Source organism: Harmonia axyridis, chromosome 6 (assembly GCF_914767665.1).
Source record: "Harmonia axyridis chromosome 6, icHarAxyr1.1, whole genome shotgun sequence".
Taxonomy (NCBI): domain Eukaryota; kingdom Metazoa; phylum Arthropoda; class Insecta; order Coleoptera; family Coccinellidae; genus Harmonia; species Harmonia axyridis.
The window spans coordinates 38,717,431-38,741,221 of NC_059506.1; the positions used below are offsets into that span (position 1 = coordinate 38,717,431).

The 23,791-nt window shown below is 36.0% G+C and overlaps 7 protein-coding genes, 1 long non-coding RNA gene and 2 other non-coding genes across 11 annotated transcripts; 5 read left to right on the forward strand and 5 right to left on the reverse strand.

Moving 5' to 3' along the window:
• The first annotated feature begins 106 nt into the window (after window positions 1–106).
• On the forward strand, window positions 107–1,768 carry LOC123683313 (hydroxyacylglutathione hydrolase, mitochondrial). 2 transcript variants are annotated; one of them, XM_045622267.1, is made up of 6 exons: window positions 107–268; window positions 620–735; window positions 791–912; window positions 967–1,190; window positions 1,269–1,501; window positions 1,557–1,768. In XM_045622267.1, the coding sequence occupies exons 2-6, from the start codon at window positions 688–690 to the stop codon at window positions 1,695–1,697; spliced, it is 768 nt and encodes a 255-aa protein (XP_045478223.1). In that variant the 5' UTR covers window positions 107–268; window positions 620–687; the 3' UTR covers window positions 1,698–1,768. The 2 variants fall into 2 exon arrangements, with proteins under 2 accessions (XP_045478223.1, XP_045478221.1); XM_045622265.1 differs by having other exon boundaries at window positions 128–417.
• A 138-nt stretch (window positions 1,769–1,906) lies between these two features.
• On the reverse strand, window positions 1,907–3,599 carry LOC123683311 (cytosol aminopeptidase-like). Its single transcript, XM_045622263.1, has one exon. The coding sequence runs from the start codon at window positions 3,516–3,518 to the stop codon at window positions 1,962–1,964; it is 1,557 nt and encodes a 518-aa protein (XP_045478219.1). The 5' UTR covers window positions 3,519–3,599; the 3' UTR covers window positions 1,907–1,961.
• On the forward strand, window positions 3,559–6,557 carry LOC123683310. Its single transcript, XM_045622262.1, has 9 exons — window positions 3,559–3,985; window positions 4,073–4,220; window positions 4,275–4,514; window positions 4,652–4,831; window positions 4,883–5,187; window positions 5,316–5,503; window positions 5,589–5,778; window positions 5,935–6,124; window positions 6,224–6,557. Exons 1-9 carry the CDS (start codon window positions 3,972–3,974, stop codon window positions 6,383–6,385), a joined length of 1,617 nt encoding a protein of 538 aa, XP_045478218.1. The 5' UTR covers window positions 3,559–3,971; the 3' UTR covers window positions 6,386–6,557.
• Window positions 6,558–8,524: 1,967 nt separating this feature from the next.
• Window positions 8,525–15,436, forward strand: LOC123683160. The gene is made up of 16 exons (XM_045622060.1): window positions 8,525–9,015; window positions 9,187–9,383; window positions 9,833–9,950; window positions 10,059–10,263; window positions 10,688–10,862; window positions 10,914–11,045; window positions 11,403–11,548; window positions 11,765–11,945; window positions 12,062–12,190; window positions 12,249–12,267; window positions 13,716–13,939; window positions 14,102–14,219; window positions 14,272–14,458; window positions 14,638–14,812; window positions 14,866–14,997; window positions 15,124–15,436. Exons 1-16 carry the CDS (start codon window positions 8,846–8,848, stop codon window positions 15,285–15,287), a joined length of 2,472 nt encoding a protein of 823 aa, XP_045478016.1. The 5' UTR covers window positions 8,525–8,845; the 3' UTR covers window positions 15,288–15,436.
• On the reverse strand, window positions 11,763–13,087 carry LOC123683315. The gene is made up of 2 exons (XR_006747966.1): window positions 13,018–13,087; window positions 11,763–12,008 (listed from the first exon to the last, which is right to left on the reverse strand). It is a non-coding gene; the product is annotated as an uncharacterized LOC123683315 (long non-coding RNA).
• A 170-nt stretch (window positions 15,437–15,606) lies between the features above and the next one.
• On the forward strand, window positions 15,607–16,856 carry LOC123683312 (isoaspartyl peptidase/L-asparaginase-like). The gene is made up of 6 exons (XM_045622264.1): window positions 15,607–15,797; window positions 15,849–15,966; window positions 16,014–16,200; window positions 16,256–16,430; window positions 16,484–16,615; window positions 16,675–16,856. The coding sequence occupies exons 1-6, from the start codon at window positions 15,611–15,613 to the stop codon at window positions 16,815–16,817; spliced, it is 942 nt and encodes a 313-aa protein (XP_045478220.1). The 5' UTR covers window positions 15,607–15,610; the 3' UTR covers window positions 16,818–16,856.
• A 116-nt stretch (window positions 16,857–16,972) lies between these two features.
• LOC123683309 (protein deltex) lies at window positions 16,973–20,444 on the forward strand. Its single transcript, XM_045622261.1, has 7 exons — window positions 16,973–17,482; window positions 17,535–17,686; window positions 17,743–17,917; window positions 17,970–18,173; window positions 18,242–18,484; window positions 18,915–19,254; window positions 19,310–20,444. Exons 1-7 carry the CDS (start codon window positions 17,284–17,286, stop codon window positions 19,647–19,649), a joined length of 1,653 nt encoding a protein of 550 aa, XP_045478217.1. The 5' UTR covers window positions 16,973–17,283; the 3' UTR covers window positions 19,650–20,444.
• Window positions 20,445–20,496: 52 nt separating this feature from the next.
• Window positions 20,497–22,724, reverse strand: LOC123683314 (sulfotransferase 1B1-like). Its single transcript, XM_045622268.1, has 8 exons — window positions 22,606–22,724; window positions 22,389–22,546; window positions 22,192–22,326; window positions 22,025–22,124; window positions 21,775–21,973; window positions 21,046–21,172; window positions 20,898–20,992; window positions 20,497–20,824 (listed from the first exon to the last, which is right to left on the reverse strand). The coding sequence occupies exons 1-8, from the start codon at window positions 22,623–22,625 to the stop codon at window positions 20,534–20,536; spliced, it is 1,125 nt and encodes a 374-aa protein (XP_045478224.1). The 5' UTR covers window positions 22,626–22,724; the 3' UTR covers window positions 20,497–20,533.
• Window positions 21,215–21,287, reverse strand: Trnar-acg. Its single transcript has one exon. It is a non-coding gene; the product is annotated as a tRNA-Arg (tRNA).
• Trnar-acg lies at window positions 21,595–21,667 on the reverse strand. Its single transcript has one exon. It is a non-coding gene; the product is annotated as a tRNA-Arg (tRNA).
• Window positions 22,725–23,791: the final 1,067 nt, after the last annotated feature.

A 23,791-nucleotide genomic window follows, 5' to 3' on the forward strand; every position in this document is an offset into this window, starting at 1 on the left:
AATATAGCTTTTCCTTGACTCACCCTGTATAGACGTAGATCTAAGATGTCCTTGAAATAGAAGTTTTCCTACATCCTTTTCACTGTATCATAAGTTGCCTACGCTTATCTGAACTGTCATGATATGACGTTTAATTGTAAATACAAATCAAAGATCAAATAAGTAATGAAACTCTCGACTCTCTTATTTTCGATATAGTATCATCTAATTCTACATAGTAACAACAGTTCGATCGAGTGTTCACTTTCACTTCCATTTGAACCAGAAGGTAAGATAGTAAGAATTAATGATACTAGCAAGGTGGACACCTAGTAAAAACTATTTTATTCAATTTCACAAAACGAAAAATGTTCAAATTGGCAAGTAGATATTTACCTGGGAGAGTTATACAAGGTGTAAGCGCTGTTTACTTCAAAGGTAATTTTTTTGAGGTTAAGAATAATGTTTCTTTTTGTTTTTGAAAAGTTTATTTGAAAACTGGCAACAGCTGCCAATTTGAAATAGAAAATTGAACGTCATACGAGGGTTTCAACCCTCATATACCTATTTTACATGTTTACCCGCTTTTTTATTTTTGCTTGTTTATCTTTCGTTTATTTGAGATTGAATGTACTTTCAGGTTTATCGTTCTACAACAACGGTTTGAGAAATTCACACAGTTCAAGCGCCGAACATAAATTTGAAGGTATGGGTGTCACAGTTTTACCAGCTCTATCTGACAACTATATGTATTTGGTAAAAAAGTTTGTATTCGAAATGTTACCTCAAAAATAATCTGTAATAAATTCAGATCGTCGATGAAAACACCAGGCAAGCTGCAGTAGTTGACCCAGTGGAACCACAAAAGGTTTTAGATGCGGTTGCAAGACAAAATGTTAACCTGACAAAAATTTTGACAACTCACCATCATTGGTAAGTAATGAAATATTGAAAAAAAATGAAATAAATTATGTAATACTAATACAGGGATCATGCTGGTGGAAATCAAGAACTTGTGAAGAGATCCAGAAACACTCTTCAGGTGTTTGGTGGTGACGACAGAATTGGAGCTCTAACTAACAAAGTACAGGATGGAGATTGCTTCAACATTGGTGATACAACAGTGGAATGTATTTACACACCTTGTCACACTAGCGGACACATTTGTTACCTTGTTAAAACTCCTTGTCAGGATCCTGTAGTTTTCACTGGTGAGTTTGACAAATTTCATCTTATTGGTTTGATTAAATTTTGATGTTGCTACTACTTATTTCTCATTCTGTTTTCAGGGGACACTCTATTCATTGCAGGCTGTGGCAGATTCTTCGAAGGCACAGCTGAGCAAATGTGCGTTTCTTTACTGGAAAAACTAGGAAAACTGCCGGGTAACACTAAAATCTTTTGCGGTCATGAATACACTTTACAAAATTTGAAGTTTGCTAACCATGTAGAGCCTAACAACCAAGAAATAATCAAGAAAATAGAATGGGCCTGCAATAAAAGAGAACGTGGTGAACCAACTGTAAGTGGTTTTCTGAATTGTCCAAAAAACGAATATAATTTTTTCTAAATTGAAGGTACCCTCAACAATCTATGAAGAAAAACTGATAAATCCCTTCATGAGAGTAGGAGAGAGGACGGTACAGCATCACGCTTCCTGCTACGACCTTGTGGAGACTATGAGGACTATTCGAAGAGAAAAAGATAATTTTAAATGAATGAAGTTATCCATCTCAAATTGTTATTTTTTGTATAGAAATCTTGAAAATAAATTAATTTTAGTTGATCATTTTGAGAACATAAACTTATCCAATAGTCAAAGAAATTGTTTATACAAAAGTTATTAAGGTGTTCCTCAGGGCTCAGTTATAAGGTCACAAAAAAAACTATTTTGCACCTTTTTCTTTGTTTTTGAATGTTTCTTAAGTGAAATTTTGAAAACTTCGTTTATTTAAGCAAAATAAATTGTGTACAAATTTTTTTTACATTTTTTTCTGCGCTGCTATGAACTCAATTAACGTCCTGGTTGGTCTTCCTGTCATCCCTTTACCTAAATAAGGCATTGATGAGTCAGGTTGAGGACCCATTACACCTGCCATGTCTAGATGTAACCATTCAGTATTTTCGGGCACAAATTCTTTAAGAAATGCTGCTGCAGTACAGCTTCCGCCACCTCGTCCTTTTCCAATGTTATTAAGATCGTATGCGTCATTCTTAGCCACCTGATCCAGGTAATGTTTCCACAAGGGGAACCTCCAAACTCTGTCTCCTGTAGATGAACTGACTGTTTGAAGGATGTTGAACAAATGATCTGAATTTGTGAAAACTCCAGTGGCCCCACTTCCAAGAGCCACACTCATGGCACCAGTTAAAGTTGCAATGTCAAGTACCCATTTTGGGGAGAACTTGGAGCTGTAAGAAAGCGCGTCTGCTAAAATCAAACGTCCTTCTGCGTCAGTGTTGTCTACACAAATAGTCTTTCCGTTTTTGGCCTTGATTACGTCTCCAGGTTTTATGGCGCTTCCAGATGGCATGTTTTCGACTAGAGGGATCAACACTTTCAGGTTAACTGGTATTTGAAGTTTATCTACGGCATAGAGAGTTGCAGTTACACTAGCAGCTCCCCCCATATCAGCTCTCATATGGTCCATTGAAGTTGATGGTTTGATGCTGATGCCACCAGCATCAAAAGTTACTCCTTTTCCTACAAGAACATATGGTTTTTCATTTTGTCCTTTGTTGTAAGTCAATTCGAGAAACTTTGGAGGTTCAACCGAACCTTTGGAAACTGACAAAAAGGCATTCATCTCTTCTTTTTTAGCCCATTCTTGATCATGGACTTCTATCTTTATGTTCTCTGATCTCAATATTTCAGCAATCTGTTGGCTGAAAATGGTGGGTGTTAGCAGATTCGAGGGTGTATCTGCCAGCTTTCTAGCTAGATTTTGAGCATTTGCTTTGATAACACCTCTGTTCCAATTATCCTTCTCAGTTGCATTTTCTAAACATATGTTTACTTGAGGAATGTCATCTTTTTTCGTTTTGTACTCTTGAAACTTCCAGGTTCCTAGAATGCTGCCTTCAGCTGAAGCCTCTGCATCTCCTAAACTTTCAACTGATATATTTTTCAGTCCAGCGTTTTTTAAAGCTGCACATCCGGCTGCTGCTGCTAAGCGTATAGTTTCTTTTTTCGAATCAATTAGCTCTAAAGGGTTAAATTTCTTATTTTTCTCTCCTAATCCTGTGATGGCTACCGCCTGATAGTCCTCATGGAGACCCCAAAATACGAAAGATTTGCCTTCTTTTATTTCAGATTCTACAAATTTCAAATTCGATAACAGTTTACCCTGACTCAATTCGTTGAATTTTTCCGAAGCCGGCGTAAGGACCAATTTATTTTCATTTTCGGATTTTTCATTGTATACACCAAGGACAATTCCTTTCTTGTTGTTTTGCGAAGAATAAAATCTATTTCTTTGTGGGCTTCTGATGCATCTAGAAAACTTTTCTAGTTTTAAACAGTTTGCGCTTAAAGCCATTAGAAACTTTCACTTTCTTCTTTAGTAAAAAATATTTAGAAAATCTATCACCTAGAGAGGTTATAAACCTAACCTAACTTTTACAAGGTCATTTAGTTTTTTCGATAATTTTATATCAATTTAATTGAAATTTGTGAAAATTGGAATAATATTTCGATTAAATTTGAAAAGATTTATTTTTCTAAGGCTGTTTGGTTTAGAATGCTGCTCCAAGACATTTCTTGACTGATATGTCAATATTCAATGTTTATAAACAGTTTGAATGTTTCCATAAAATGTTCCAAAAATTTTTTCAATTTACATTCTAGGGCTCTAGTTGATATTTAAAAATGTGATACATTCGTTGCAGCATTCTTCCCGCATTATAATTATAATAGACTGAGTATCGGTTATGTTGCGTTCGTGACATAAATGTTGATTCATATTAGACTGATTTTTTAATTATACGTAAAGATGGAAAAAGAAAGGTAAAATTTTTGTTTTATTCAATTATTCTCACATATTCAGCAATATATAGTCTTCAAATTTCACTATAATTCCCTACTAACTTACAGTAAAACTGGTGATAATCAGGTGCCAAATACAACAGGAGATATCCAGGAAGGAGAGCAGAGGAATGTTGAAGAACTGCCACAATTGAGTCCCAATACTCTGAAAGTAGCTGCTGCTCAATGTTTAAATAGCTGGATCAATTATTTGCAGGTTCGTAAGTGACTGCATTGTTGTCATTAAAATACATATTTCTTTTTTTTTTAGATATTGAATACTATGTGCTCAGCTGGTCTGAGACTCTCGCAGTCATTAATGAATTTGTCTTTAGCTCAGAACATATCTTTAGCTACTAACTGCCAAATAAGCTGGGACGAACTACAGAAATCGACCATGTTCGCCACAAATGCCGTTAAAACTCACATAGCTGCTGCCATGCAAGATATGAGTATTGGGGATACATTTACGGAAGCTGATGCTCAGAGACAACAAGATCACAATCAACAGGTAATTGAGGACTGAGTGATTTATAAAAAACAATGATTTTCACTGAAATGGTATGTAGTTTTATTCCAAGAGCTTGTGAGATTAATAATTCTATCTAGTAATTTGATCAACTAAATATTCTTCACTTTTTTGTTCAGATCATCACGGAGAATCTGCTTACTTTTGTGAATCTTCAGTACCAATTCTCCTTGGTTGGTTGCGAATTTTTTGGGGCCATGGCGATGTGTCCTTCCTGCCAAGCCACCCCTGGAGGGGTCCACGAACCCGACTGTAGCATGGCATCTTTGCAGCAGTTCTTCACCAGGCCAGACATGCAGGTAGATGGTCCCACAATCCACCTAATTCTCCTCAAAATCAAATTTTCTTAGGAATCAAGATCGCAGAACTCCAGTCCACACTATCTTCCGGAGCAGGGTACGGTGGAAAGTCCTAAGATGCAGGAAATGCCTCGTCAACAGCCCAGTCCTCTAGGGCCCGAAACTAGGGGTTCTTCTAGAGGTTCTAGCCCCATTCAGGGTTTCACGGATGTCAACAGACAAGCAGGTACAATTGAGACTATCAGAGGACCATTCCCTAATCCTGGTCAGCTTCACACAATGAAATATCCGTTTCTTGGAAGGGGTGCTAGATCTCCGCTGCATTTTCCACTTTTTCCAATAAGCGGGCAGAGAAGGTAAAGACTCAGAAGATCTAAGGGAAAATCAGAAGTTCTGTATAGATGAGATTTCATGACTTTTCCTTGTCGGGAAACAATTTTCTATCAAACGCGAAAAACCTAACCTCACCTAACCAACCTTACAGATGGTCTGAAGCAGCCGCCCAAGATGTTGGAGGTGAAAATACAGATGGAACCATGAGAAGATGGTCTATGCCATGGGATTGTGGGAGGGGAGAGATCGGTACTTGGAACCAAAGGATTGTACCAGCTTCAAAACTGATGGTACCACCAGCTACTACTTCACAAGAAAGGAGCAGAAGTACAACACCTGGTTAGTGATTTTGTAAGAATTATTGGACTTCTATTAATCTCTTGTACCTCGAAATATTGTCTTTTCATGTTGAAACATATTTCAGAGGCACAGCAGTCTTCATCTGGTGCAATCTTAGTAGAAGGACTTGCTGAAGCCATTCAGCTTTTATCCTGTCGACCGACGCGGTCTTCTATCCCAGGACACCCAAGCTATGGTTCTTACGGTCATCCTTGGCCAGAAACACACGAGGATCGAATGCACAGAAGAATGCACCCGGGGCCCTCCAACCAAAGGTTAGGTTAGGTTAACAATGAATACTTATAAATTAAAGATGACTTAATTATCATCAATATAGATTGTTTCGTTGTATTTTTGGCTTTTTTGATCCATGTATTTGTATTTTTGTTTTTTCTGAATTGATGTTCTAACTGAAAATCTTTGTGTTTCAGAGGTAATTGGCAATCTGTTGATGTCCCAAACATAGGAATGTCCGTCACTGAGCATTACGACATCTTTCCACCTTGTTTACCATTGATTTCTAGAAAGAGTAGTTCTTCAACAGATTCTTCATCTTGTTTATCAATTCATAGCCGATCGACAAGCTCTTCAGATCGAGGTTCAGATAATGCTGGAAGTGGAGTAAGTAAAGCGAGGGGTTGTTTCAAAAACGCTCTTTGCATGGGTATTTGCAGCGTAAACTTCTTCACCACAATACTGAATTTAATTTATTGTCCTTAGGAAGCTATCAGGTTGCATGGCAACCTTTATTCGATGTGGAGCGGAAGTGAACACCTACCATTCATAAAACTGCCAGAATCTCAAGAACCCCAAGAAGATAGCGATACAGATGATCCCCCTACAGAAAGAAGTGGCAAAGTTGACTTTCCAAAACCAACTTAATACTTATGGATAATTCAACAAGGCACCTAAATGAAATTGATATGTGTTGTATATTTTCGGATGTATCAATGTTTACAAAGTTTTTATGTGTTAAACAATCTTCGAATTTTATATATGCCATTTTTAATGATAGAATACAAAATGTTTACGATTAATAAACCAAAGAATTATCTGGTGGTTTCTTATATTCCTTATTTAAAATACCATGGTTGGTAACGGAAATATTCAGGCAATCTTTTTTTTTTGTCTAGAAGCGAGACTATTTGTTCGCGCAGAGGAGTGGGCAAAAACGTCTGACTAGCATTACATTAGGAAAGCGATAACTTAAAAAGAATAGATTAGAAAAATTATTCGTAAGTGGTTGAAACAACAGTCCGCATTCCAAAAATATGAAAAAACTCAAAATACCTAATTCCTTCTTTATTATCATTAATTCCCTCAGATTAAGGACCTTTAGATTAACTAGGTGATCGCCCTGCAATAAAATCCATAACCAATTCCAAGTGCCAAATGTCAAAGACGTCATGAATATTTAAAAAAAACAGCTCGAAAACATGAAAAAGCCGAATTCTAGAAAATCACGAGTATTTCCATTGTACCATAAAGATTCTTAATAATGGTATAGAAAACTCTGAAAACACATTTTCATAATCAAACGTAGGTTGACATTATAAAATGATACGAAAAAGAAGAGAACCACAGATAGACAACAGTCTATGGGATGTTAGGGGAAATACCCATATCAGTAAATTTGTAGATGACTGAGTATTTTATGGAAGATTCTTATTTCAAGGAGCTTGATTATTTCATGAATTTCATCCAACTTCTTAAGTTAGTGGCCACAAAGTGAGTTTAATATTAATATTTAATAATTTCGTTCATTTTAATCTTGAATACAAGTTTAATTTTTATTTCTTCCAGAAAAATTAATTATGAATAAGGATATAATGCATTTTGCTCCCCGTACATGGGATTTGTCGACTGAAGTTGGTGAAATACCAGTAGATCGATATACAAATGAGTTCAAAGACGTTGAATATGATCTTTTGAGGGCAGTAGAAGGCGCCACGAGAGTGCTTTCTTTGACTAGATACCAAAGTGTGTATGATTTCGGACAATTTTTGATGAGAAGCCAGATACTTGTTATTGGCCAATCTGATAAATCATGGTATAAGGTAATCTACCCTGGTTTTTAATTCACTAATTTCAAGAAGTAATTCAAAGTTATTTTGTTCAGTCATCTCTTGCCATATCTAGGTCAAAATACTCTATATTCCTTAACATGAAATAAACTATTTCAAGGTAATTTTATTCGTACTATATAATTAGAGGCTCTACATAAAGTATCAATCAATTGGAATAATTTATATCTTCTCCAAATCTAATCAGTTCAGTTTAATGCATCTCTTTTAAATAATAGAATTTGAAGTGTTTTTATTTAGGATATTCTCAAAATGATTGAGATTATAGTTGGTAATCAAGTCGTTAGTAAAATATTTCCTATATTCAATTGAATCTATACAGGTGTAAAAATATCTCGCATGTTATCTTTTAAGGTAGTTATTATGTATTTTAATAATGAGACCACTTTAAGCTAGTTAATTGCTTTTCAGGCGAGGAGATATGTGGTTATTTCCCGTCGTCATAGAAATTTGGCAATCCAACATAATTTGGATTATCGTAGATTAGGCCTATCAAATGAATTAGTTTATAAAGGCCATGTAAGGACTACTGACCAGGAAAATGACCTGATATTTGTGGTAAAAATATTAACCTCTGATCCCAACCAAGAATGTATTATTCCCTATAATTTCACTGAATATTTTATAGAATATATTGCTGAAATGGGGTATTATTAAAAATAATCAGTATTATTTTTGTTTTTCGTTCCTTTTTGTAATTTTTATATTATTGTATAGTGTAGTTATGTGTTATATATTTTTTCTTTTATACATATGAATATGTAGTATAGATTTATTTTATTATAGTGATATATTCCTCTATTATCTGCATAGTGTTTTTATTTTTAAACGAATAAGGGTCCTATTGAAGAAAAGATTTGAGAACTGATACACACATACAACTGGAGGATGCAGTTGATTTGTTGAAAGAGCTTTTTCCATTAGAACAGTTCTCTTTAGGAAAAAAGTGTATCAAGAAAACTTCTAAATGTATATATAATTACCTTTTGTCTAATCCATTTCCAAGAAACGGAGTTTGGTAAGAAAATAAAAGCCCATCTTGACCATTTTTCAAAATACATTTCCTACCTGAATAAATCTATCTTTCGATAAGGCAAAAAGTTAGTACAGGTTCATCATCTTAATCCAATATTTCGAGATTAAAAATTTTGACAAATAAACTTGAACCCTGTATAGTTGAAATGACGGAAATTAAATCTGACAAACGTCAGCGAACGTTCAAAATTTAAAGTGAGGAAAAGTAATGTAAAGAAACAGGATGTTGCCAATGTGGTTGCCCATAATCAACAAATTTTTCGGCGTTGAAAATTCAAAGAAGGGCAAAAACGACGTTGTTGAAACACCAACTGACAACGAAACTGAGATACAAGGTATTGCCGGTAGTATCGAAGGAGAAATCATAAGGAATAAACGCCAAATAACTTCGGTGTGAGTAAATGCAAGTTGTGTTCAATTAAGTCAAGGCGAAGATCTATGGTTTATGCTTAGATCTCCGCCCCCATTTAATTTCACAAGTCCTCATTGGTTCGCAACCAAAACCCTACGCCTACGTTAAGTGAGTATTAGCAACCCAAGAATATTAATTCATTGCTCTTACAGTTGTAGAAAATTGGAACCAATAGTCTTGGTTCATGGAGGTGCTGGCAATATACCTGATTATTTGGTACCAGCAAAATTGAACTGCGTAAAGAAGGCAGCTATAGCTGGCTTCAAGGTGCTTAAACAGGGTGGGACATCGGTGGACGCTGTAGAAACTGCCATAAGGATCATGGAGGATGACCCTATAATGAATGCTGGTAAATATATAGGTTTCTACCAAGGTCTATAGACCTAGGGGTTTTACCTATTTGATATAGGTTAGGTAACTCGCAAATCTTGTGTGAAAATTTACTACTACTATTCTCTTATATTGTAACTGTATTCAGCATTTACCGGGAATGTATATTCTTTGTTTTCTTCATTTAAACAATTCCTTGGTTCGAATATACATTTTTTTAAATTTGATAAAATTTCAAAACACATCTTGAAAACGACTAAACAACGCAAGTTAGTAAGAATTCTTCAGAATTGATTAATAATATACGGTGTTAAAAATCATATGCTCCTTTGAATTAAAAAAAAAAAACAAGCACCTATTTACCGAAATTTGCCTATGTTTTCTTCCATATCCTATCTCTATCTGAATCGTTGGACGGCAGTCTTTCAAATTTGTGAACACAAAAGTTAACTCGAATATTTTCATCAGGTGTAGGATCAGTGTTAAACTATGACGGTGAAGTGGAAGCTGATGCCTGCATAATGATTGGAAAAACCTTGGAGGCTGGAGGTGTGACAGGAGTCAAAGACGTGGCTAATCCCATAAGGTATTCCAAAAATGGTTGTCCTTGATGCTCAGAAACCCTTCCAATTATAAAATATGTTAGATGTAGATCAAATTTTGAATGCTGAATAATCTCGTTCAAAAATTACAGTTTAGCAAAGTTGGTGATGGAAAAGTCTCCCCACGCACTTTTAGCTGGTGAAGGGGCAAAACAATTCGCCATGGATAATGAATTCAAATTGGAGGAGCCCGGCAGTTTGGTAACATTGGCCGCCAAAGAAGCCCTGGAGGCCTACAAACAGAATCCTGAAGAGGACCTTATCACGGAAAGGACAGATATTGAGGAGAAACCAGAGGTATACTTTTCATACGAACGATTAAAGCCTTAGGATGCTTTCTTTATCCTCCTCTATTCAAGGTTGGAGGTCGAGAGATACTAGGGGGTTATTGTTAAAGGTTGAAGTCATTGATGTGAATCTCTTTTCTCTTCAGCGTTTTCAGTGAAATGACTTTTCTGTGCGTAAGCCATAAAGAGAGCTCAGTATAAACTTTTTGTTCTTTTGTTCGAGAGGTAAGTGCAGTTACCTTACCATCCATCCGAAGAGTATCTGAAGTAATGCACGTAGGTCAAGTTTATTATGTTTCGATCAAAAACACCTTTGAATTCCAAGTAATTGAAAGTTTTGCCTTTGTCAAGCTGGTACTTATTCTTGTTATGGCTTACGTGCATTAGGGTCAGAAAATTCACATTCAGCCCCAATCCATTTGCAATTTTTTTAGAAAGCCATTCCGATGGGAAGTGTTGGAGCTGTCGCCATGGACAGGGTTGGGCATATGGCTGTGGGCCTATCCACAGGAGGGCTGCTGGGTAAAATGCCAGGAAGGGTGGGAGATAGCCCACAAATTGGCAAAGGAGCGTATTGCAATGATGACCTTGGTGGGGTAGCAGTGACAGGTAGGTTGTGTTCCTCTATCAATGTTTACATTATAAACAGCTTCAATGCAGGTCACGGTGAATCAATATCAAAATATTGCTTGTCCACGAGGATCCTAAAAGAATTGGAGCGTGGACAGAAGCCCATAGAAGCAGTCACCGACACCTTAAACGGGATGAAAAAGAAGTTCAACAAGGAAGGAGGTTAAGATAATTTTCACTTAAAACTTGCTTAGTATTTCCCAACAAAATTGTATGTAGCGTTCTCGATAGAGATATGGTTTGATTTATTTTAATTTAATGTCAATATATTCCCTAACAATAGAATATACTAGATATTTGAAAACTTGAAACTTCCATAGGTTTTCTGTGTTGAACGCAACCTAACCAATATTTAGAAAATAGAACATAGAAATAGATAGAATTGTTAAGAAGAGAACGGAACATGTTTTTGTATCTATGTTTGCGTAACCTGTTCCGAGAACCCGTTCTTTCAAAGAACAGTACTTGTTTTTGTTCTTAAATGAACGTGATTCTAAAATCATCATTTGCTGCTTCCAGGCGCAGTTTGCATCGGCTTGAATGGTGATGTGGGGGGAGATGTAGCGGTTTTTTGGACTGCTCGGAGAATGCCATGGGCGTATCAGAAGGGAGAGTGGTTGCATTTCGGTGCGGAACTTGGGGAGGAAATCAAAGAAGAATCTATTGTGAAATAAAACTTATTCAGTAATTGAGATTTTCATTTCAATATATGTAAGAATAAATAATAGAGTGACAAATTGTATTGTATATTTTTCCAATTGAATCGACAATAATATGAGATTATAACGCCATAATATCAAGTATGCCACCAAAACGGCTTTATTAGATGATGTACATTAAATCTTGAAATTATTAAAAATTGTTAACATTTTTCAACACAGAGAGACATATGGCCTAGGACTGAGTCAGTGGGAGCTATTGCTATCGATCGTAAAGGAAATATAGCTGTAGGGGCTTCCTCGGGGGGCTGGAACGGAAAATCGACAGGAAAATTCAACGAAGCATGTTCCATAGGAGGTGGCATCTACGCAGATGACGAATTGGGCGGAGTTTCATTGACAGGTGACTTTTGTTTCAGTTTATGATAGTGTGTGATTGTCATAAGCCACCTTCGATATTTATTGCCTAGAAAGACCTCTCTAGGTAAATTTTCCAAATGAAACTTGAATTGGTTGTAGGTTATGGTAAGTTTATGATCAGGATGATGTTGGCCTTTCAGATAACGCAGGAGATGGAGCGTAGGAATGCTCAAAGAGCAAGCTGGTATTGGCTGAGAACTCTCTATTGTAAATTCAAAGAAACTGGAGGTATATTATCTCGAATAAAATACAGACTGCTATATCATAGATCTCATTGTCGTTTTAGGTGGTGTTGGTGTTACAAGGTTCGGAGATGTCGGTATTTATTTTAACACCCAAAGGATGCCCTGGGCTTACCAAAAAAAGAACATTCTTCATTATGGGGTCGATCCAGACGATGAGAAGCGAGATATAACATGTTGACATGTCAAAACAACGTTTGTTGTCCGTTCAATAAATTCTAAGTGGATATATTTTCTTTGATTTAATTTTCAGTAGCTGAGCCCAAGCCGGTAGAAGAAGAGGAAACTGTAAAATCAGAGCACAGAACACTATTCAGAGAGTGACATATGGATGTCAAATTTCCATCGAATTTCTCAAAAAGGTCCAAATTTAAAGTTCAAAAGTTCTTAAACGCAAAAATTCTTTTGTTATGGTTTTCCGTTCTCAACAAATGTGTTTGAGTGAAAGAAGTAAATCTAGAGAAACTACATATCAGTAACCTGAAGTGGCAAAGATATGGAAAATTTTTCTATGTCGTCAATGTATATCAGTAAATAGAGTAATTTTTATATAGATAATTTTCAATTTCATCTTTTCAAAGAAGATAGTGAATTAAATTTTTTTTAACCAGTTTTTCTATACATATAGTGGCATTCGAGATGATGACTTTCTTTTCTTTAATTTGAGGGTGCTCATGCCTCAAATTGAAGACCAAATAAAGTTTTAGTTGGCTTTTGCTTTAATTTTTTTCTTTTCACGGAAGTAAGGAAAATTCTTTTTTCGATAAATGGATTATTCTCTTTTCTTTTTCAAGGACTGTTATTCGAAATCACTTTATCTGCTAGTCTTGAGGCGGCACAAAAATGACTAATATGTAAACAGGGAACTAACTCGATAAATGCATATTTAACAACATCTCGATACCAAAACAATCCTATTTAATTCTCTGATAAATTTTGACTCAATTGAACTCGACACACATAAATGTGTGATACGCGTGAAAAAATTTCTCAATTGATGCAGGCTCCGTTAGTGGTCGACCACGTGGTCCATTTTGCGTTGTCTTCAATTTTTGGGAGCATCGGTTTAATTAATTTTCAATTTGTTTAGATTAATTTCGTCAATGTCGAATAAAATTTCCTTTAGATAACCAACGGGCATTATCTCTGTTACCCAATTTCAGTTGTATTTATGTAATCGAACTTGAATCTCGTTTCATCATCAGAAATATTACTTAAGACGTGCTCTCCTACTCGAATCACTATCGAATGGATGTTTTGGTGAGTGTTTGGAGCTTTATTTCTCATGAAATTCACCAGGTTTCTATCTTGGTTTGAATGATTTCGAGTTTAGTGTAGAAATGCTATTGTAAATTTTCTTTCAAAAGTTTAAATTTTGTCTTCTTTTTACTATGATATTTTCTCGAACTGTGTTTGCTATAGCTTTTTCTTAATGTATTCGTTACTCCAAAGTTTCTGCCAAAAAAACTTCAGAAGATTCCTCGTCTAGAGTATTGATAATTTTTCAACAGATTATTTGGAAAACTCCTACCGCATTGCAAGAACAAGATGGAACCCATTATATTGGTCCACGGAGGTGCTGGTAATGTAAGGGATGCCAGAGTACCCCCAAAACTTGCCGCTACCAAAGCTGCAGCCAACAGAGGCTATGAAGTACTGAAGAGAGGGGGTTCTGCAGTAGACGCCGTAGAAGAAGCTGTGAGGATGATGGAGGATAACGAATGCATGAACTCAGGTAATATTCCATTTCACGTGTCAAAAAACTACATTTCGGCAGAATCTTCCAGCTCTTACAAAACTACCACAAACTACACCTCCCCCCACAAAGAAACGGTGCGTGTCCAACTGGTCACGACACCCGTAGTCATCTGGTCTAACGCTTTTCTTCTTTCCTTAGGCCACGGTTCGGTGTTGAACAGCGAGGGTTTGGTGGAGATGGATTCGAGCATAATGGACGGGTCCAATATGGAGGCGGGAAGCGTGGCAGTGGTGAGGGACATCGCCCACCCCGTCTCGTAAGCTGGATCTAAGTACGGCGGTTCATTTTCAAACTACGTGTTGTTGCAGGTTGGCCAGGATGGTCATGGATAAGACGCCTTACGTGATGATGGCGGGAGAGGGGGCCATGGGTTTCGCCAAGGAGATGGGCGTGGAGATCCTGCCGCCCGGCAGTTTGGTCACCGAGGACGCGAAGAAGGCACTCGAGGTGTTCAAGACGGTCGGAGGTGCTTTCTACGAGATTGGAGAGGCTGAGGTTGGTGGATTTCGCTAAATCAGAGAAAGTTAAGATGATCGCAAGCTTTTGAAACGTCAAGTCGAAAATCCAGGTTATGTTGGCTGGGTTCTTTGATACCGTTGCGTTGGCAAACTCGAACTAGATTTCCAAAAATGACCAACTAACCTAAAAAAGTTTTATAGAATGTTAATTTTCAGATAGTTGGTGAAGTTGGCACGGTAGGGGCTGTAGCCTTGGATTTCGAAGGTCACATAGCTGCAGCTACCTCTACCGGTGGTCTGAATGGTAAAAAACCTGGAAGGGTTGGCGACACCCCAATAATAGGGGGCGGGACGTACGCTACAGACGATGTGGGTGCAGTGTCGGCAACTGGTAAAAACAAATTTTTTTTCCAAGCTTTTCGAACTTGACACGGATTTATTTAGGTAACGGAGAAGCTATAACCAAATGGTGCCTTGGATACAGGATAATTGCAGCCATGGAAAACGGAAATGACCCCCAAAAGGCTGTAGAATCTCATTTAAATAAGATGTTCGACAAACTGCAACAAACTGCAGGTGAGTGCTCGAATAATTTTTTATAAAATATTGATTAACACTAACATAACACCTCTGGAATATGTTTGAAGCTTCTCAAATTGTTTTCTGAGATTATTACCAATACAATAAAAATGAATATTTCAGGTGCTATTTGCATTTCGAAAGATGGGAAAGTTGGAATTGGTATGACCACAAAAAGGATGTCTTGGGCGTATAGAAAAGGAAACAAATTGGTGTTCGGTATTGATAAGGGTAAACAGGAAGTAGAAACGGTCCCACCAGGTGACAGTCAGTGTTCAATGGGTTAAAATTAACTCTGACAGTATTTTGGTACGCCGCTGGTTTCGGTGTACGCAAGGATGTATTTGAGTGCATTGTGATAAGATAAAGTAGCACAATTTAGAATGTACACATAAATAAGGCTGATTTGCTTGTAAGTAAATTGTAATCGCTCAAAGTGTAGTGTATTATTGCTTACTTTTAACGAATAAATTGTGACAGTTCATTTCTCAGGTTAGTTTTGAACTGTCACAGAAAATATTGAACTTGAATATAATTAGCATATTATTGTTTGTCATCTGGAATAAAAATTAGCGGTATTTGTGTGAGGAATTTATTTCAATATCTAAAAATGGAACCAATTTTGATTGTTCACGGTGGTGCTGGTGACATAAAGGATTCTAGAGTTCCAGATAAGATAAAAGGTGTAAAAATAGCTGCTAAAGCAGGTTATAAAATTCTGAAAAATGGCGGTACGGCCCTGGACGCCGTCGAGACAGCAGTACGTATCTTGGAAGACGACGAATCTATGAACGCTGGTATTTCTTCTTCTTTTTTTATGCTTGGCCTTTTACATGGATTCATTTCAGGTAGAGGTTCCGTATTGAATTTGGACGGTGAAGTAGAGATGGATGCCAGTATTATGGACGGTTCTACCCTTGCAGCCGGTGCAGTGACCATAGTTAGAGATATTGCACATCCTATAAGGTAGTAATTCGAGAAGGCAACACAATTTTCTGATTTTTTTTCTTCAGTTTGGCAAGACTGGTGATGGAACGAACACCTCACGTTTTGCTAGCCGGTCCTGGCGCAAATAAATTTGCTGAAGAGCAGGGAATTCCTAGACTTCTCCCTGGAAGTCTTATCACACCTTTCGCTAAAGAAGCTCTCAAAGAATTTAAGAAAAAAGGGGGAAGTCTTACAGAAATAGGTGGAAAAGACGTAGTAGCCTCTAAGTTCCATTTTTAACACTCTTTTATGTTTATTATCATTTCAGAATCCCGGTGACGTAGGAACTGTAGGTGCTGTTGCACTCGATTCTCAAGGTCACTTGGCCGCAGCAACATCTACAGGTGGAATAAATGGTAAAATGGTAGGTAGAAGCAGCGATACCTCTTTAATAGGTAGTGGAACATATGCTGATGATGAAATTGGAGGTGTTTCTACAACAGGTTATAAAATATCTTCACACTTTGGCAGCGATTAATTTTTTCCTCTTTCAAAGGTCATGGAGATTCTATAATAAAAGTTTGTATGGCTTATGCGATCTTGAAGAACATAGAAAATGGATCTGATCCACAAAAAGCTACCCAGTCAGTTTTAGACAAAATGTCAGCTAAACTTAACAATACTGCGGGTATGTGTATTATTAAGCTTTCCCTGAAAATATCATTGAAAATGTTTCTTTGGTTCAAGGGGCTATAACAATCTCGAAAACTGGAGAAATAGGAGTGGGATTCTCCTCCAAAAGAATGAGTTGGGCTTACCAGAAAGCTGATACCATTTATTTTGGTATCGAACAGGAAGAAGTCCAGTCTGAGAAAGTTATTGATGAGTAAATACCTGATTTGATTGTATTATTAAATATTTTTAAAATATTCCGTGTTTTTCATTTTTTTTCATTCAAAAATATTTTTTTCATTTAGTTAATCGCAAAAAAACACCTTTTCAAAACCATAGAAGAGATAACATATTCATCGATCTGAATATTACGCAAACCTTGACATTGACATCTCAGTGTCATCTTCGTATAATTCAAAACATGGGTAAATTATCAGAAAATAAACAACATAATTGACTGGTGACGCAAATAATCAGTATTAATTAATGTGCACGGTCAGCATTAATTGAAAAATTGCGGACGGAAGTTGTCTTCATACTCTTGCTTTTTATTGGAAAGTCTATAGCCTACTTTTCCAATTCCTCATCATGATTGACAACCAGAATTTGTTAATTATATGGTGAAGAGAAAATTGATCTGTAATTCCTTTCTTATGCATTGAGTTTGGATGAATTTTGGCGAAAATGACTGGACACGCAGTTGTAGTTTGGGAATATGAGATCAGATCAGGATACTGGAAACCATATAGTCCTGCAGTAACCCAACACTTAGAAAGAGCTAATGGTAAACAGTTGACAAGAGTTATTTTGTCTGATGCTGACCCAAATTTGCTGAATTTTTTTGTGAATTTGAGGACTTTGACACAAGAGTTAGAAGATTCAGGTAGGAAACCATTTATTCAAATTATTGAAAATCTAATTTAATTTATTTTCAGATTCTGTTATAAAAGTTAGAAGAAAATGTTATCCCCCTTCTTCCCCAGCTGGTAAAGGAGCTAAATGGGAGTGTGCAAGTTTAGAAAATTCCTTAGAATGGCATCCGTTTGATATGGATATTCAATGTTTAATAGAGGAAGCTTGGTCTAGAGTGAGTAACTCACTTGAATAATCATCTATTCAATTATAACCGATAAATATTTTCAGGGAGATCAAATAATAGACATGACCAAAACTCACTTAGGCTTTCCGTATATAATAAATTTCAATAATTTAACACAAAAATGGTTGACAAATGGGTTTGTAAGAAGTGTTAGAAGAATAAAACAAGCTCCATATCCGCTAGTTAAAGTTAGATTAGAAGAACTCGTTCCAGTTATTGGTAAGTTTGAGTAAGTCAATGCACTTCTTGGATTTCATTAAGAGACTTGTAGGTAGGAGAAGCTCGGATATAAGAAATTCTGCAAGATGTGTAAATGCTCAAAATCAGGGTAAAGTTATTGGAAGTACTGCTGCTTTGAATGCATCAGATAGCAATAAGAAAAATGGGAAGAAAAAAGGTAGTGGGAAGAATAAAAATGGTGAAACAACTCCGGCAAATTTGGCTAGGCAAATACTACATAACCTCAATATATTTAGTGAGTACATATCTGTTAACGTAATAGGACGAAGTTCATTTTGCAACAACTGAATTGTAAATTCTTAGGTAATAAATCCTCACCTGTAACGACACCCCAAGTTGTGGACAGCAAAACCTACAAGGAGTGTTTGTTGGACGTTGACAGCAGTAGTACAAAGTCGGGAAGAAGGCCAAGTTTAGACACGGTCTCGACATACCTCAGTCAAGAGAGTAGGGAGAGTCAGATTACAAGTTCCACTGCCGAATTGATCCATTGTAGTGCCAGTAGTGAAGATGACAGTGAACATCATGAAGTATCAGCTATTGTTGGTAAGTCAGGATATAAGTTTTATCAGAATATTATTTCTATCAGTATGAAAATATAATATTCACAGATTTTCAATTTGGTTTAATTTTTGCATTCAGTTCAATTAAATAGTATGTGATGGAAAGAAATTCTTTAAAGGTCTTTTTTGGTCTAATAATTTCAATCTATTGTATTTTTCCTCTCAAAGATATCATAAAAATTTTTTAAAGGACACAAATGAAGGGGTTTTCAATACAATTTAAAATGATAATAACCGCAACACTGTATTATTTTTTGACATGTCTTATGTCATTTGTGTTCAATAGGTTATGTCACTTAATCATGGAAAAATATACGCCACAACAAAGTTGAGAAATTGTTGAATCGTTTAATCAAATTCAGTGGATTAACAGAATAATTTTAATTTTAAGGTATTAATTGTTAATATTTCAGGTCTAGATCCGGCCAGTTCTATTATCTCCCGGTTTGTTAGAGTGTCTTTGCCAAGCGAATGGACCCCCAGACAACCCTGTCCCCTCTGCAGGCAGCCTCTAAAACCATCGATAGTTGTTATAGCATTGCCGTGCAACCATGTCTTACACTTAGACTGCCTCAACTATTCACTCACCGAACTGCAGGAATCTGGCAGTGAGCTCCACATCCACTGTGCGGTCTGTGGATGCGTTTACGGCGAGAAACATGGTAATCAGCCCTCAGGTACCATGGAATGGGGCGTAATCGACAAAAAATTGCCCGGGCATCCGAACTGCAACACCATACAAATCGTATACAAGTGAGTAACGAATCGGGTCGATAATTTCGAATTCTTCTAATTTCGCTCTCTACAGCATTCAGTCTGGCATCCAAGGTCCGGAGCATCCGAACCCTGGGAGGGAATACTACGCAGTGGGCTTCCCCAGGATAGCCTACCTGCCGGACAACCCGAAGGGCAGGAAGATCTTCCGTCTGTTGAGGATAGCGTGGCAACGAAAACTCATCTTCACCATAACCAGATCTCACACCACGGGCTGCGAAGACGTGGTCTCCTGGAACATCCCCCATAAGACTGAAATCGGGGCCCGCGGCGGCCCCCACAGTTATCCGGATTCGGGGTATCTGAACAGGGTGATGTTGGAACTGAAGGCCTTGGGAATCGTAGAAGAGGACGGTAAGAAGGCGAAGAGATGATTGTTGGTGGGATTCATGAAGAAGATCAAGAAAATCAGACGGTATTTTTGATTGAGAGGTCGGTTTGATTTCGAACAAGACTGATTTTTGATTGGGGATCATCGCCCCTTTATCGGTGAAATACAAAGTTATCAATATTTATTAGTGCTTTTCAGTGAGTCGCTCACGATGGAGAAAGTTTTCGGCAAACTGAAAATCACTATCTATTTAACAGTATTTACGAGTATATTCTTAATACCTCTGTATTTGCAGTTGTAATCCTATACATTCCTCGAATTGAAAATATGGAAATTTCCATATGAGCAATAATCTTTAAAGTAAGCTTTATTACAAACATATGTGCCAATAAGAATATATATTTTGTATATATACTACCCGTTTAATAGCTTTAATATTATGAACATACAGTATTTTATTCTAAAGGTAAACGAGAATATTTAAATATGAAAATATATTAACAGCTCAAATTATATGTGTAATCTAGAAAAATAGTGAATTTTTATGATATCGTCTCGTTTCAAATTTTTATTGAGTATTTTTATATAACTATTGAAAAGTTTTTTATGAATATAGGATTTCAATTCTATTGAAATTCGTATTCACTTTTTGATTACTACAGATGAAGTTGAAGAAAAATTTCAACATTTTAGTGCAATTTCTTGGCAGCAATTTGTGTTATGTTCACATCTTATATGAAATTTTGTTTATTTAGTTTGTTATTTTTATTATTTTGTTTTTTTGATACTCCTCAGATATATCTTGAAATAGTTCAATAAAAATATTGAAGAATTCAAATACTTTTATTTATTTCACAACAAACATTATTATTTATTATCATTATCATAACTTAAATTACATTTCCACTTAAACTTTAAAACTGTAATTCAATCTGGAAACCTCAAATCAGTTCTTTTCAGGTTTTCTTCGATCCATCTATCGGCTTTCTCGTTTAGGTCTTTGTCGAATTTGTCCTTCCATCCTCCGTTTTTACCTTTTCTGATGAATTCTTGTTCTCCTGTGATAAGAATTCCTAAACTTTTCAAGACGTCGAAATTTACCGAACTGTTATTTCGAAAGTGTTCGATTTTAAGGTGTTCTTGCAGTGTGTTTAGTTCTTGTTCATCATAGTTTGTACCGAGAAAGTTCTGAACTGTTCGAATTGCTTGTTTAGTGTTCTGGAATTACAAATTTTTCGAAATGTTATTCTATAATTATTGTTACATTTTGTTTGAGGTAAATTACTACTACCTTGACCATTTCTTCGTAGAACATAAAAAGTAAGTTTTCTTCGTGTTTTAAGTTCCAAGCTTCTATGATGTGATCCCAGTAAGGAGTCCATGGTTCTAAAAATGTAAATTTGTTGAATTCGAGGTAAGAATGGCAATTTTTTTCTTACGTAAATTGTTCTGAAAGTATTCCCAGTAAGTTTGGAAGTCTCCTTTATATCCTTGAGTTCTTATTAGTCGATTTAAATGGTAAAACGACACAGCAACGTCTTTTGGATTCCTTGCGATATAAATTACCTGAAATTTAAAATATTGTAGTCAATTAGAAAAAAAATTTTGCGATCCTGCCAGGATTCGAACCTGGAATCTTCTGATCCGTAGTCAGACGCGTTATCCGTTGCGCCACAGGACCTTGGTAAGAAATTTACCTATTATTAATAATATTATATTATAACTCACAAATGAAACCAGTTATATTTCAAATAGCAAATTTCGTAAACTACAAACATAATACTGCTCTGATCCGCTAAGATATGAAATAAATAAACTCATCATGTTTCCGAATTAATTACAGAAATTTAACAATTATTAGATGGTGTCTGTGGTTATAATGTCTATGGTTGCAATTTAGCAATCACTTAAAATGAAACAAAAGACATGAGAAATATTTTATTTACAAAGAATTAAGTGAGCGCTTGATATTTTCTATAAAAAGTTAACGATCCTGCCAGGATTCGAACCTGGAATCTTCTGATCCGTAGTCAGACGCGTTATCCGTTGCGCCACAGGACCTGCGTCTTAAACGTATGGAATCTAAACACTAGTGGTAGACTATACAAATATAAACGACCTATCGAATTGAATATTATACTCCAAGTTGAATCAGATTGGAAACAAACCTTACAACCGGCAGTTAAAAGATTCTTTGGTAACAAACTCAACGGCAGATGTGTTTTGATAAACCTCCTTCCTTCAAATTTGTCCAAATAATCGCATATAGGCTCGGCTATCTCTTCAATCATTTGCCTTTTCGAAACTGAATCCACATTTTCCTTCAGAAATTCGGCTTTCAATTCTGAATGTACGAAACAGCTGAATCTACAAGTAGAACGTGAGGTCGAGCTTTGAAAATCTTCCAAATCCACTTACTCCAAAAAAGGGAACCTGGCTACAAGAGGAACTTCCGCTGCCTTCTCGTAATCCAAGTTGTTGGCCAACAACCAAACCATTTCCTGGGTCCAAGTGGTACCTGAAAACACGTACGTGCAGCTTGAATTTGTTACTTGAGTTAAGTATGAGTAGATATAAAAAAGTACCTGATCTTGGAAAAGTAACAATCCAAACATCGCTCTCTCTTACTTCAAAATTGTAGAAGCTGGCTGCTTGATCTTTGAAGCCGCTCGGAAAAAACCATTTTTTCTTCCCTACTTGAACGAATCCTGTGCGTTCTCCTGGATGAAAAAACACTCAATTTCGAACTAATTTATTTTGAGTGGTTGTTAAATCGACTCACCTGTGAAATCTTGAAGTAATTGCTTGTTTACACTTTCCTCCACTTTCTTTATTTCAAAAGGAAACTCTTTATCCAGTTTTTCTTTTTTCTCCAAAAGATTCTTACCGAACACTTCATTGTATTCATTTTCCGTTTTTAACATTTCCGCTAGCGCTTTCCTAGAAGAAAACAACTATACTGAACGAACTTAGAATAGAGTAACTATTTGTTTAAGCACTTTCGTTTTGATCCCACCATCTTCAATAACCATAATCTTTTTTGTTATGTGAAGTAATTGCAGGTAGATGGAGAAAGTTCTATTATGTTTTTACTTCAAATAATCACTAGTACGTAGTAGCCGTAATAAATAGTCATCGTAACGTCTTATGAATGAATTAAGTAAGATTATAAGATTTCTTCTAACTTTAACCGGAAATCTTTTAAATTATTTAAATTTATACGAATGTGGGTGATATACGAATTTCATTGCAACTATATTTTGAGATGCTAACAAGATATGTAAACGATCCAAGTTGCTTTGTTTATAATAAAGGGAATCTTTCGTGAGATTTTCAGCCTTTAAAATTTATAGATCGAAAAATATTTCGTATATTTTTGAACCAAAATTCATGGTTTAGTTTATGAAACAATGCAAATTCCACGAGAATTAGTGAAACTTGTATTATTTTCATTGTGTTCACTCACTTTTCACGAAAAAAATCAATGAAGCTGTTCTAAGCTTTTTCACAAAAATTAAACAGTCCTTGTTTCACAAATTCTGAACGATGTTTCTTCACAGAAAATAAGAAAATGCAACTAAACACCACTGGAGTTTATTACAACTTCTTCGATTTGATGGAAGGCGTTGTTATAAAGGTGCGAAAGCTGTGACGACATTTTTTTTATTGTGCCAATGTAAATAGACTTTACATGTGAACAGTAAAATTTTGGGTTCAATGTCATCGATTCTCATTATTCACGCAAAACAGAATGGAAATACATGTCAAATAAGATAAAAAACCGGAACATAAAAATTTCGCAAAATTCTCTTTCCCAAGAATGTGCGTGAGCTTGCGAAATTTTGTATCTAAGTAATGGAAGAGAGATGTAGTTCTTTTGAGAGAAGCGCTCAAATCTTTATGAATGCAGTCAATACAAATTCTAGCTGCTATTATTCATTAGAACATAAATACTACATAAATTAATGCTCTTGGAGATTATACTTTCCAAGGGTGCAATTGGCTCAAAAGCTCTTGACTTCACGTGAGTGAGTGATTTTCTCCTTCTCTTATAAGATTTGAGATATTTTGCGACAAAAAATGAACCATATTTTTAAATTTGGAGTTGTCTTTTATTTGAGCCTTTATTATTATTACAGATGGCTTTTAACATTTTAGATACCCTTATCTTAGACAGCGTCAAAC